Source organism: Ceratotherium simum, chromosome 37 (assembly GCF_057802395.1).
Source record: "Ceratotherium simum simum isolate JZ-2026a chromosome 37, ASM5780239v1, whole genome shotgun sequence".
Taxonomy (NCBI): Eukaryota; Metazoa; Chordata; class Mammalia; order Perissodactyla; family Rhinocerotidae; genus Ceratotherium; species Ceratotherium simum.
Window position 1 is genome coordinate 11396142 of NC_141936.1, and position 14431 is coordinate 11410572.

A 14431-nucleotide genomic window follows, 5' to 3' on the forward strand; every position below is an offset into this window, starting at 1 on the left:
ATTTCCTTTTCAATCACAGTAAAATGGGATTCATCTCATGAAGGATAGACTCATATTCCACTCTAGGCTGTGAAGGGACTCTTTAGAGAATTCAAGTATTATTAAAACCGATTATGTGGCCCATTTTTAGTATGATTTCTAAAATTTAAAAACTACCAGGAACTTTATAAAATGTTGAATCACATTGGATTTTGGGGGAAATTTTCTACTTCTGTACAGAAAAATACCATGTTGATGATGCCAATTTATGAGTGATGCTTCAGATAATTAAGTCTGGGAGCTATTTTTGTTTATTTTATATATTCAGTATGTCCTTAACAATAACAACAAAAATGGCCAATGTTGCTAGGAGCTGTGTGTGAAGATGGGTAAATATAAACTTAAATGTAGATGAGAGAAGTGAAATAGAATATTAGAATTGAAACTGTATATGAGTGAAATTATTTAACTTTTGTTTCTAAAATTTGAATGATCTTCATTTAATTTTCAAATTGCTCCTAAAATATTAAAAGAAGAATAGATTTTACCCAAAGCATTGTTAAATACCTACATGGACACACAGACCTACAGACTCATACATATATGTATGTATAATTTTTTAAATTGAGAAATACTGAAATACACAATAAAATAAAAATAACCTACACAATAAACACATTTAAAATTAAAAAAAAATTTTAAACTTTATTGGGATATAATTTATAATCACCATTTCACTCATTTTAAGAGTACAATTCAGTGCTTTTTAGTAAATATAGAGAGTTGCGCAACCATCACTGCAATTTAATATTAAAACATTTACATCAACACCAAACGACTCCTCGTGGCCATTTGAAATCAATCTCTCTTCCCATCCCAGCCCCAGGTAACCACTAATCTACTTTTTCTATATCTATAGATTTACTTTTTATGAACATTTATTATAAATGAAATTACACAATCTGCGTTGTTTTGTATCTGGCTTCTTTCCCCTAGCATAATTTTTTGAGGTTCGTCCGTGTTGTAACATGTGTCGGAACTTAGTTCCTTTTCATTGCTGAATAGTGTTCCATGGTATGGATACACCACAGTTTGTTTACCCATCACAATAACCAACTTTAAAAACAGTATGTATTTAAGAAACTGCCAACAGTGGCTGCTTCTAAAGAAGGGAATTGGGGGAACAAAGGGATAAGAGTAGGAGACAGATTTTTTTCATTTCATTACTATTTTATATGGTTTTAATTTTTTAATTCAGGAGCATATCTTTATTAGAGCAAAGTAAGGAATGTCTTCTCCCCAGAAATGTATATAAAACAAGGGGTGACAGCCCTCCACTGACCCCAGTCTCACTTTCCTGAAGGTAATCACCATTAGTTTTTCATATCTTTTTAGACTATACATACACACATACACATGTGCATATATAAATAAATTCATGTCCATGTCTGTCTGTGCATCTAAACAGTCATATATTTTATATTGCAACAAAAATGGAATCAATCACAGGGCTTAATATTTTAACCCACGGTTAACCAAAGCTAAGAAGACCTGTCTTACCAACCTTGCTGGGTTGTACATTCTGGAAACTATTAATGAATTAATTGGTTAATCAATTCACAATGGAGAAAAGTTGAGAACTGCAGACTCGGTTTATTAATGATGTGTCGACACGGTTTAATTTTTTTTTTTACCTCCGTCTCCCTCTGCGTTTTCTTGCAGGATACTTCGGACCTGCCTGCGAAGAGAAGGTGGACCCGTGCGCCTCGTCCCCGTGCCAGAACAACGGCACCTGCTACGCGGACGGCGTGCGCTTCAGCTGCAGCTGTGGCGCGGGCTTCACGGGCCCCGCCTGCGCCCAGCTGGTCGACTTCTGCGCCCTGAGCCCCTGCGCGCACGGCACCTGCCGCAGCGTGGGCACCAGCTACAAATGCCTCTGTGACCCAGGTACGTACAGCCACAGACCGCAAATCCTTTCATTCCCCGACCTCAAAGACTTAGCTTTTCTTTTGCATCGGAGCAAATGCTGGCAGCTGGATGTGTTTACTTGTAAATATACATGAACTCCACTCATTAATGACACGCTTTCTCTTTAGACTTACCCTTGGCAGGGTTTTAAAAATGACTTCCCCTTTTCATGAGCGGTTCACATTCATTGTAGAAAAATAAGAATTACAAGTAAGCAAAATGAAGAGAGTGAAAAACAGGCTTAATCGTATAACAGGTTATTTTTTTAACAATTTACTATAGATCATTCCAGAGATTTTACTGTAGTGTATATCTTTTAATACTGTGTTCTTAGGTTAACGGAATACGTTTTTCTATTTTAATGTTCGTAAAAAGCAGAATGCAATCCATTCAGAATTTTATTGTCTATTAAAATCCTTACTCTGTGCACAGTATGTGTTATAAGACCTGTGACTCCTTGTGTAAACGTTCAAAAATTCTGTAATTTATTTTCCAAATGTCTTCTGCATTTTACTGATTTTTTGTTGTGTAAGTTTTGATACTCAGAAGTCAGATGGTTATGAGTCAAAATCTGTGTCCACACAACCTACTGGTATGGTCTAAAAAGGAGGCAGGCCGGCAGCTCGCTCTTTCCTCTCGTTCGTATTCTGCCCACGTCTCCGTCCTTGCACGAGCCCACTCTTTAAAATATTTGCCAGGGGCCGGCCCCGTGGCTTAGCGGTTAAGTGCGCGCGCTCCGCTGCCGGCGGCCTGGGTTCGGATCCCGGGCGCGCACGGACACACTGCTTCTCCGGCCATGCTGAGGCCGCGTCCCACATACAGCAACTAGAAGGATGTGCAGCTATGACATACAACTATCTACTGGGGCTTAGGGGAGAAAAAGGGAAAAAGCAGCAGAAAAAAAAAGAATGCTTCCCAGCACAGCGATTCCCCACACATGCCCCTGGCCCGTCAGCGTGGCTGCCAGTTCCCTGGTTTTGCCTCACTCCTGCTCCACCTGGATACCCGCTCCTCTGTCACCCCATCTCTCCTGGGAAAATTCTCCTTCTGCGGCTGAATCGGCTTTCCTTCCTCTGAGTTCCAACGATCATCCACTTGCCTGGTTTTTAGAACATTATATTAATTATCATTGTATGTGTCTCTCTCTCCCTTGGGGGTAGGAGGAAGTGTAGTGTTATGAGCAACTTTTGTCTACCAATAATAGCCCAAGCCACCATTTGCTGGGCATTAATCTTTCTAGGTTTTGAGCTGGGGTGCTTCACGTCTCTGGTCCTTTTAGTGCCCTCCTTACGAGGAAAATATTGTTGGACCACATTTGCACCGAGGTATGAAAAGCCTCATTCCTGGTTCAGTCATGTGCCTGCAGCCACACACCCAGTAGCAGGCTGATCCCAGATCCCAACCTGGTGCCCGGATTCCACTGCCCCAGAACTTTCAAGGGGCACTTCTTGTACTCATGAATCAATTAAAGGAATTAGTGGGAAATGCAACTAAACATTGAAGGATGTTAAAAAGCCTTTTCTATCTAGACTCTTAATTCTGTTTTTCTAAGCAATCATGGGATTGATATTTTATATATATATGTGGAAAGAGCGAGAGAGGGCGAGATTGATTTTAAGGAATTGGCTCATGCAGTTGTGAGAACTGGCAAATTCGAAATGCATAGTGCTGCAAGATGGCAGGCTGGAAATTCATGCAGAATTTCTCTGTTATGGTTTTGAGCCTGAATTCCTTCTTCTTTAGGAAACCTCAGGTTTTGCTCGTAAGGCCTTCAATTGATTGGATGAGGCCCACCCACATAATGGAGGGCAATCACTTTACTCAAAGTCTACTGATTTAAATGCTAATCTCATCTAAAAAATACCTTCACAGCAACATCTAGACTAGTGTTTGAATACTTGAGTGCTGTGGCTTAGCCAAGTTGGTGCATGAAATCAACTACCACAGTAACATTTTGGGGTATCTCATCAACCTCGAGGTGAAGAAGTTTCTCCACCTCTACGTATGACACAAGGATACTTCTCTGGGTTGGCAGCCATTCTCTCCTGTCAGAGCCATGGTGGATATGGAACTAGCTTCTGCTGTTGAGGTTTTCTTCCATGTGCATTGTAGGACATGTGCTGTGGCGCTGGGCATGCCGGGGAAGGAGGCAATGCCGTGTGGTGCCCTTGCCTGCGGGGCACTAAGACTGCTTTGTGTTTGCAAACTGAACAAGCTGCAGTTGTGCTGACGAGAAGAAAGTCTTCCTCATGTCATGACCCACGAGCACGCTGCTCCCAACATTCCGCTCTGGGTGTCATGACACGTGGGCTAATTCCCCTCAGCAGTGATCTGAAACAAAATCTTTCTGTCAGGAACTTCCTCAATACCTTTCTCCTTAGAGTTCTGCTTTCCCCAGTGGAGCCCCACGAAGAGGAGTCAATATTACAAGACAGCTTTGTTTTCTCCTCCGCTTCTCCTCTGACTTTGTTCTTAAACATTAAATTTTCCTTATATTTAGTTGGTTTATTTTTAAAACTTTAAATGGAATGTAGTTATTTAAAGATAAATGTTGCTTTTTAATAATATTGAGTAGAGTTTTTCAACATGTGTGAGGAGGCTTACATGGTCCTAAATAGAAAATATACTGCCTGGTGTTTCTCTTTCCACACTGGGAGAAGTCACTGAGGGCGGTAGAAAGAGCCTATTTCTGAGATCCTCATTTATTGACTCTTACTGACCAAATCCATAGGAAATTTACAGGATATTTCTGGGCCTCGTTCCTTATTTTCATGAATAACGTCTTAGGTGCGCATCTGTTCAACTGCTTTGGGTCACGGACTGGCCCGGGGACAAGTTGCTGACCACGTTCTTCTATTGTGTGTGAGAGCGTCAAGTGAGAGGCATGTAGCTCGTTTCCTGGTGTGGAGTAGGAAGAGCTGTTCCCGTTTCTTTCCATCCTTGGAGAATCCAACATTTCTCCCCAAGCCACAGAGGGGTGAAGTATCTCCTGTTGAAGTTCCACTCTTCCCTCCAGCTGTTCTCCGCTCAAACTTCATTTGTGTCCATTTGGAGCATTTGGCGTGGTAATAGTCAATGTCCAGCCTCCAAGTAGCCTTGAAAAGCCTGAAGAAACGTGTACTCCGCTCCATGATCCTTTCAATTATTAGGCAGTCTCCTGGGGTGGAGCCTTGGAGTTCTGTCAGAGCTCTCTCCTCGAACTTGGGAGATAAAATTGCTTTGAGAGGGTTGGCTTCCTCAGATCATTAGGTGACATTGTGTGAAATAAAAAAGGCATCTTAACATCTGGCAAGAATTTACATTTTAAGAGGTGAAAATGACAGTTCTCTGAATGCAAAATTTCTAGTCTTCATCTTTTGGAGCATGTAATTGCTTCGCCACTAGTCTGCATAATAGAAGAATCTCATGAGAATGGGTGGAATTGGGTGTCTAGCTGAAGAGCGGCAAGCCTGATCGTCTTCAGAGAGAGCAAACGGATCCCACTTCACAGAAGGGCAGCAGATTGAAGTCATGGCAGGTTGGTAATTAGTTCCCATCTGACAAAACGCCTTTTGGATGACTGCAAATCAGATTCGCCAGGTGCTTTATTTTCAAATCTCGTTTTTAGCTTATCCGGCTGAGGATTGCTGATGGGATTTTAATATTAAATAATAAAATGTCAGCGCCAAGTAATCTCTGACATGTTATCTCTCAGTGACAGTGTTAAGTGATAGGCCACACGTACTCTAAGAAAATTGAAAATTGAAATCTCTCGAAGACCAGAGGAAGTGAGCACTTGGAGCCCTACACACATTGTGGGAAGCAGTACCACAGTGCGTGGAATCAGTGGGTGCACTCCATTGTCCTTACAGGTGGGGGCCATGGTATTTCATGAGTTCTCAATACAATGGTGGCATCTAGAGATGCCATTTGGATGATGACCAATGCTGGAAGGAATCCTTGGTAAGAAGGGAATAGGTTTTGCCTGAGTTCACTGGACTTGGCCCATGCCTAATACACTTGAGTTATTACTCTGACCTTGTTTGTTGAATTGAATTAACTCTCCCGTTACAGAATGTACCTCAAATGACTATTTAAGGAATTTAAAGTCTAGGGCATTAGAGGATTTTTACATGGAAATACATATATCAGTTTTTATTTTCATGCATAACCTTAGATGCTCATCAATTGTCACAGGCTAGACCTGGAACAAGTTGCCGACCATGTGTTTCTTCTGATTCTTCTCCCCCATAGAGCTGGTAACTCAATTAGATCATCCAGACTATAAAAGAAAGGAAGTTTAGCTTTCTCCATGAAATGTTTTTATAAAGGAAATTATATTTATGGGAATTTCTGATACTGTTTTTTCTAGTTTTTACATGTGCCTTACATGTGAGCTGCATTTCTGGTCTCTATGGCCTGAAAGACACAGCTGGCATTGCTTCCTTCTGTTAGACTCAGACTTGGCAATATCAGCACTCTGATAGTGTCTGCTGGAAACAAAATCTAAGATAAGACTTAATGGTCAGGATGTTAATAGCAATTCAACAACAATAAAGAAAAAAGTACACCTACAAAGATATGAAGACATTTAGCTCACTAATAAATGCCCCATTGTATTTAGATTCTTGGATAAGTACAATGGACAACTTTTATCTTTAATTAACCAGAAAACTTTATCAGGTTCACCAGGATAAAGACAATTCTTGTGCTTAACTTGCTCCAGAAGACTCCTGAGCTGCGTATCACATTATTCTTGAGAATTATAGCTTGTGTAGAAGGTATTGTCTCCTTTCCCCACATCCTAATCCTGCTATCATGCCCTTCCATTGTTGTATTCCCAAATATGGTCAGGATCCCAAATAGAATCCTGTCTCCCTAGCTATAGCTGTAGCAACTCTTCGTGATCTGTACTCTACCTAAGAAAAAGTTTACATCTCTACATTGACATCGTGATGACACTAAGAACTGAGAAAGAGAAGAGCAGCCCCTGACATTGGAGCCTGTCTAACACAAGTATGTGTTGGAGTTGTTAGGATCTGAGCCATCGTGTCTCCTGTTGGACATAAGGACATAAACAATATCACAGAACACCGACACCAGGCAATCACACATAGGCCCTGATAAAGCGAAACAAACAAGACCATTTCATAATTTTGTCTAAGTACAGACAAAAATAAGATCACCATGCAACCTGCAAAATATCAAACATCCCCTTCTCTCGCAAATAAATTGAAGGCCAGCTGATTCTTTGCCAATTGCAGCTTAAGCCTGCCCTCCCTATGGATAAGATTTATTGAGATACTCAAGCATAGCATTGTTCCTGCTTTCTGACAGCATCCACTCTAGAGTGAATCCTCCCTCAATCACCCCACCAGAGTTCAAATCCTCTTAGTCCCATCTAACACCCTCTTACTGAGATACCCCTGGGTTCCCCATGGTGTTTGCTCTCCCTTGCTGCACTGAGTAATAAACCCACTTGTTCGACTACAGGTGTGTCCCTGGTGGTCTTTGGTTGGACTGCATTGCTAGCACTTAACTGATTCAGAAGTTCAAGATATTGAGGATTCCAACTGATTGAAGTTTTTTATTAACAATACAGTAGTCCCCCTTATCTGCGGTTTCGCTTTCTTATGGTTTCAGTTACCTGTGGTCAACTATGGTTCAAAAATATTAAATGGAAAGTGCCAGAAATAAACAATTCATAAGTTTTAAATTGTGCGTATTCTGAGTAGCATGATGATATCTTTCACTGTCCTGCGCTCTATGCTGCCCCGGATGTGAATCATCCCCTTGTTGGATCCCCAACCATCAACATTGTCTGCTCCTGGCATCCAACCATTGACATCGTCATGGCTCGATGACCTTCCTTCTCACATATCATCAGAAGGTCAATAGTAGCCTTTGCTACGTCACAATACCTACATCATTCACCTCACTTCATCTCATCACATAGGCACTGTATCATCTCACACCATCACAAGAAGAAGAAGGGTGAGTAGAGTGCAATAAGATATTTTGGGGGAGAGAAAGACCACATTCACATAACTTTTATTATGGTATATTATTATAATTGTTCCATTTTATTATTAGCTATTGTTGTTAATCTCTTACTGTGCCTAATTTATAAAATCAACTTTATCATAGATATGTATGTATAGGAAAAAACATAGTATATATAGGGTTTAGTACTATCTGCAGTGTCAGGCTTCCACTGGGGGTCTTGGAACATATCTTGCATGGACGGGGGGAGTACTGTAGTTCAATAAGAATGTCCAATGAATTGGACATTGAACTTGTCTGGATTTATACATAGGGGAAGGGAGCTAGGGAACTAAAGTCCTAAGTCGGAGTGGGGGGAGTTCAGAGAACAGTGGATCTAGTTGGCTGCAGGATAAGATGCATTGGATGCAGTAATGGGTAGTAAGGCCGAAAATGCTCATTGGGACAGATTGGGGAGAGTCTAGATGCTACGGAGTTTGGAAAATGAATACTTGGAGACCTTTTGCGTTAGCAGTGTATGTAAACTGATCTGTGTTTTAGAAAGATTATTCTCATAGAACTGGGTGATTTCTAGAAAGATTGGGTGGCTTTTAGAAAGATTATTCTGATGGAATTAGATATTACAGTCAAGAATAAACAAACACATAGAGACAGAGATTGGATTGGTGGTTACCAGAGGGGAAGAGGGGAGGGAAGAGGGCGAAAGGGATAATTCGGCACATGTGTGTGGTGATGGGTTGTAATTAGTATTTGGGTGGTGAACATGAGGTAATCTATGCAGAAATAGAAGTATAGTGATGTACACCTGAAATTTATACAATGTTATAAACCAATGTTACTGCAATAAACAAAAAATTAAAAAAAAAAAAGACCATAAGACAGGAGCTCAGGCAAGTGGAAGTGAGGGCTTGAACAGAGTGTGGCAGTGGGAAGGAAAGGGTGGACCTAAAGTCTGTGGGAGGAGTGGAATCATCAGAGATTGGTTTCAGTGGAATGTATGGAACAAAGGTGAGAATAGAGTCAAAGGCATCTCTAAGGCTTTAACTTTAGTAACTCAGAGAAATAGAGAAATGTGCAAAAGGAGCCTTTTAGGCTTTTGGGTTCAGCAGGTCAACCAAGTGGATGTGTCATTAAATAGTTGTTACTTCAGGCTAGAATAGGGAAATAAGGATGGAGCTCCTGGTGTGGGGGTGCTAGAGAAGTCAAGGGAACTATTAAGATAGATGGGGTGAGAGCATACAAAGAAGGGAAAATTTGGGGAGAGTGTTGGAGGGTTCTTGCATTGAGGCAGGGGCTAGAACCAGCAGCAGAAGAGGCTGGAGGAGGCATCACTGAGTCGGAAGGGTCTCTTGGAGAGGGCAATGCCATGGAAGTTAGTGAGTGGGGGAGAGGAGAAGGAGAGGCCGCTGCCCGGGGTGTGAGGAGCCCCCACCTGCACAGGCCGATGAAGAGCTGAGTCAGACTTGCCCAGAACGCAGGACGCTGAGGGACCTGTCCTAATGGTGTTCATAGATGCCACCACAGCATCCTTCGTTTCCATTTTGTTTTGATTCTAATTTTGGGGGGCGTTCAGGGAGAATGAGTGATATTTGTCTTCTTTAGGCCAGTGACCTGAGGGATTAATACACGGGGAGGAAGGACACTGGTAATGAGTGAAGAACACTTGCTGGTGGAGCATGTGGAATTTTTATGAGATTCTTGATGTAAGAAATCTATTCACAAGGCTGCTTTTTTACCTCGCTTTGAATGGCTAATCCATACGTATGAAAGTGTCAATGAACTGGCCTATAATTATAAAGAATCTCTGCTCCTCTGTTTCCACTGCTCCCCTTAAAATTCAAATAGTTCAGAACTCATTCTTGAGTTGAGTTCTTTCAACTATTGTTGAAAAGGTATGAGATCTACTTACTGGCAGTAGGAGTTAGCATATTCTGTGGGGATGGTGGGAGTCATTTTACATCATCTTACCTGGAATGAAAGTCAGAAATGGCAGCTGATAATAGCTTATATCACTAACCAGTGCATTTCTGAGGACGGCTCTATTTGAAGCGCTGCCAGCACATAATTTCAGGAAATTCTCATCGAGCTCATGGCCGTGGAGGTCAGATGAAGACTCATGTAAAACTGTTTTGTAACTAAGCCATTGACTGTTATTTTATTTTGTGGTTGAAGTTATTATGATCCGATTGCTAACATTTTTCAGCTTACTGGGAATGTCTGGGAATCTGGAATTTAGAATTGAAATTTGGCATCCCTTGCTTCTCTTACCAGGTGTGAAGGAAAGGGGCCTGAGCTTAGAGCCAAATTTAAGTCCCAGCTTTATCACTGAATTGCTGTGCAGTTGGCCTCTGTTAGCTGTAGTTTCCCCTACCATAAAATGGGGATAAACATACGGAAGCCCAAAGAGATGAAGCCTATGATCATGCACATTGAAATCTGTAAAATGATGGAGCAGTACTGCAAATGTCAGAGATTCCTTTTCCCTGGGAAGACTATTGAGGAAATTATTAAATCTGTGGTCTGATTCTTTTCCTGTGAGGTTCAAGGTTAGAGTTGGACTAGAGGGGGATCTATTTTCTTGGTGATAGTGGGCATTCTTGAATGATGGCTACAAGTCCACCTTCTTGTGGGATTAAGGGATTGCTTGCTGCCTTGGCTCTTGTGACTGCAGTGATAAATGTTTAAGTGGCAGGTACTGGGCAGAGCTCTTTAACTGAAATGGCTCCTCGAATCCCCACAATCCTTATGAAGTGGGATCCATGGTTGTTGCCATTTCTCTGCCCATGACTATGGAGCTAGTTAAGTATGACGCTGGGGTTGGGGTCAGTAGCCTCTGTTACCTCAGAGTAAACAGGAAATGGGGTCAGTCTGTGACCCTGACTCACCAGTGGTAAGTAACTGACTGAAAAACAAAACGTTTAACCAGATTTTCTAAGTGGTAGTTGTCTTAATAGCTGCCTCAAATGAACACATGAAATTGTTATTCGTTAGGACGTTGATTCAGCCCTGTTGACCCAGGTCATGCACTTATCCATGCTGGCTTTGCCTAGAGTAGCTTCCATCTATGAGAACTTATTCATCTAGACTCTGTGCCGAACACTTGAAAATATTTTCTCTTATTTAACCCCAGGTTATGGTATTCCTATTCTTTTATTTAAGGATGAGGAAACTGAGGCATTGAGAGTCTAAACAACAGTAAGTAGAGGTGATGGAGCCTCAAGTTTAACCTAGATTTGCCTAAACCCAAAGCTTTTGATCAATATGCCAGACATAGCAGAAGCCTCGTTGTGGCCCCCCAAGTTATGTGTGAGCCTGGATGCTCACTTGTGTTGAGCTAATCACAAGAACAAGCTTCTAGACTCCCCTTATCTCAGCACAGCTCCCGAGATGAGTCTGTAAGTGGACACCTCAAAGCCAGACTTGGAAAGTGCCCTTGATTGCGGCTCAGTGAGTGACTTTTGTCCTACAGTTTCTTACTTCCCAGCACAGAGAAGCACAATTCTGACTTCTGAGGAAATCACACTGCTTGCAGACAGGTGGGGCCCTTCTGCTTTTGTTTCACTGCAGATCCAGATGCTTTGAAATTGATGCTGAGGGCTACCTGTGACTGAAACGTAGGATTTCATTTGACCTGATGTCTGCTGGGTGCACCTAATTAAAGAAACTGCTCTTCCTGTGACTCAAATGAGAAATGCAGACATAGCCACACGACAGATGTGTCATCCTTCAGCTTAGGTCATCTCTCTTGATTGGTGTTTCTGGCTGCTGGGGTCCCCAGTGCCTAGTAGCAATTCGACCTTTTTTCTTACCACTTGAGTCTCTGAAAGCCTCTCAAGTTGATTATTGTGTGCCATGAACTGCTTGGCACCTGGCTCTTCTTTCTGCTACGTATTTGACTTGCTTTTGTAGTTTTCTGCCTGGAGATAGTTCTGATGTCCTGCACTTTCGCATCACTCCTTCCCACAAGGCTGGCTCAGTGGCAGTGATTTGCTGTCAGAGTCAATAATGGAGGATCTGTTGGACCTCAGATCCCAGGGTTGGAAACCCTATGACAACGTGTTGTTACGGGTGATGTCTGAGATATATTGTGATTGGTGGTGGCTTGCATCCTGAGTCCCAATTAGACAACCAATAAGGAGATTTGTCTGCACGTCTTACTTGTTTCTGGCCTTCTCACTTTTTTTACTTCTCACTTTTGTTCTGGCCTTCAATGTGCTTTTAAATTTTTCATTGATTTGGATTTGTATAAAAACCTGAGGACAGTGCCCTACATTTCTTCCATTGGTTTTCTATCACAGCCATTAATTTTCAATTTGAAAGCACATGATGAGAGGTGCTGCATATACTGAGTGCTTTTACAAAATTGCTTCAGTTCTAATGAAGATTTAGAGCTCTTAGGTTTGCCTGAAGCAGATGGATACATAACCTCATGTTTTATTCCAGCAAATTGTCCACTCAAAGCACTTATTGATTTTGCAGAACAGCACGTCCTCTCCCATGTCAACCAAGTGCTTCCTTATGCAATACCACAATGCTCTATTTAAAATTCCATTTGACTTTATAGGGGTTGCCTAGAGAGATCCATAGCTGTTTGGACTGAAGTCGTAATGATAAGTTGATGATTACCAGGATCTTGTTTCATTTTTTCTCTGCCAGATGTGATGGTACAGATCAGAGTGAATGGCCCAGGTCTAATTCATTAGTGAAAGTGTTTCTTTTAGGTTGGATAAGGCCATCTGAAGGTAAGTGTGAAGTAAGGAACGTGTAGTGCCTGGTGGTGTGATTTTGGGACAACTCCCCTTCATCCACTACCTCCTAAAAATACCTTTCCTACCAGTTCTCTGAGGCCTAAAAGGTTATCTGTGTGGTTTTATTCCTTTAAGTTAGGCATTGTCCCTGGTAATTAAACCTGTGTATCAGCTAGTTATTGCTGCGTTAACAAACCACTCCAAAACTTGGTGGCTTAATATAACCATTTATTGCTTACAATTCTGTGGTTGATAATTTGGGCAGGGCTTAGCTGGGATGTTTCTTTTATGCTCCACGTGGTGTTGGTCATGCTCACTCATACTTTTGTGGTCATCCAGCAAGTCAGCTGGGGATCGGCTGGTCCTGGATGACCTCACTCACATGTCTGGCAGTTGGCTAGAGTAATGGTGGCAACTGGGCCACATGTCTCTCATCACCCAGCAGATCAATCTGGACTTCTTCACATGGCAGTTGGGTTCCAAAAGCATCGAGAGCAGACAAGGCTCAATACACAAATACTTTTTAAAAGATTCTTGTTCTTTTCTATTTTCTAATGTCTTATTGGCATGAGCAAGTCACAAGGCCAAGCCCATAGACTCCATTTGTTGATAGGAGGAGCTGCAAAGAATTCGTGGCTATTTTTTTTTTTTTGCCATCTACCACAATCTTAAATCTAAATATGTGAAGAACGTGAATGAGTTTAATATATACGTAAGAGCAGATTTGAGGAGAAGACAGGTTGAAAAACAAAAATAGTGTGTGATTGCTGGAGGAAAGAGATGAGGCCTCACGGAACTTGCCTATTCAAGTGACAAGGAATGTCTAGGAGATAATTTCTTTTCTTCACAATTCTGTGTAGATTGAGCCTCGTCCTTGCTTTATTTCAAGGAAATTTCATTTTCCACTTTAGATTATTAATGTACATATTCGACTAGGATCCTAAGTCACCAAATAAAAACACACTTTTGATTTTCCACTGCTTCATGACCTCTCAGATGGATAAATGGCTTATGTTTAGGCATCCATAATATTCATTCAGTAGAGGCAATTGGAACAGAATTCAAGATTTACTCAAATATTTGCGTTCTGACTCCAATTTATTTACATTTTGAAATGTCTTTGTAATCCAATTGCCTTAAGGTACAGTTCTGGTGTTTAATTTTCTCCATGAAGTTCTTAGCTGAAGTCCTGACTATAAGAATCAGCTTCAGCCCTATGAGTTCACAGCCCTTAGGGATGGTAGCCAAGCAGGAGGTGTGTGCTTCTAAAAGTGTTTCAGAATGATGATGAGAAATTTTCTTGGTGTTTAACAATCTTTAGGATTCAGCGTATTTACTTGAGAATGGCAATGACTAATAGGGAGGTTAGAGGATTGCACCTTTGAATGTCCCCAGTGATATGAGAGTGAAAATAAATATACCTGGGGGAAAAAAAATCTATGGTTTGCATTGTGGATTCCATGCACCAAAATTTTCTGGAATAATCACGGTCACAATGTTTTGTTTCCCATCACACAGAAACTTTGGTACCAAACTATATGAGGCCATCTCTTATCACTAGAGACAGTACAACTTTGTCAGATCATGTTTCTCAATTTTTGGTTTGTAAAAATTACTATTGTAGATTGCCATTTTATTTTTTCTCTTTAATTAAAAAAAATTTTCCACAGCTTTATTGAGATATAATTGACAGGTAACACTGTGTAAGGTTAAGGTGTACAATGTTGTTGATGTGATATACTCATATATTGCAA

General features: G+C 41.2%; 1 protein-coding gene across 1 annotated transcript in view; it reads left to right on the forward strand.

Moving 5' to 3' along the window:
* The window catches only part of DNER (delta/notch like EGF repeat containing), a 293156-nt gene that overhangs the window by 225711 nt on the left and 53014 nt on the right, over positions 1 to 14431 (forward strand). The window contains exon 8 of the mRNA XM_087424736.1: positions 1702 to 1926. Within this exon, the coding sequence (XP_087280862.1) occupies positions 1702 to 1926 (225 nt within the window). The remainder of the gene's footprint in view (positions 1 to 1701; positions 1927 to 14431) is intronic.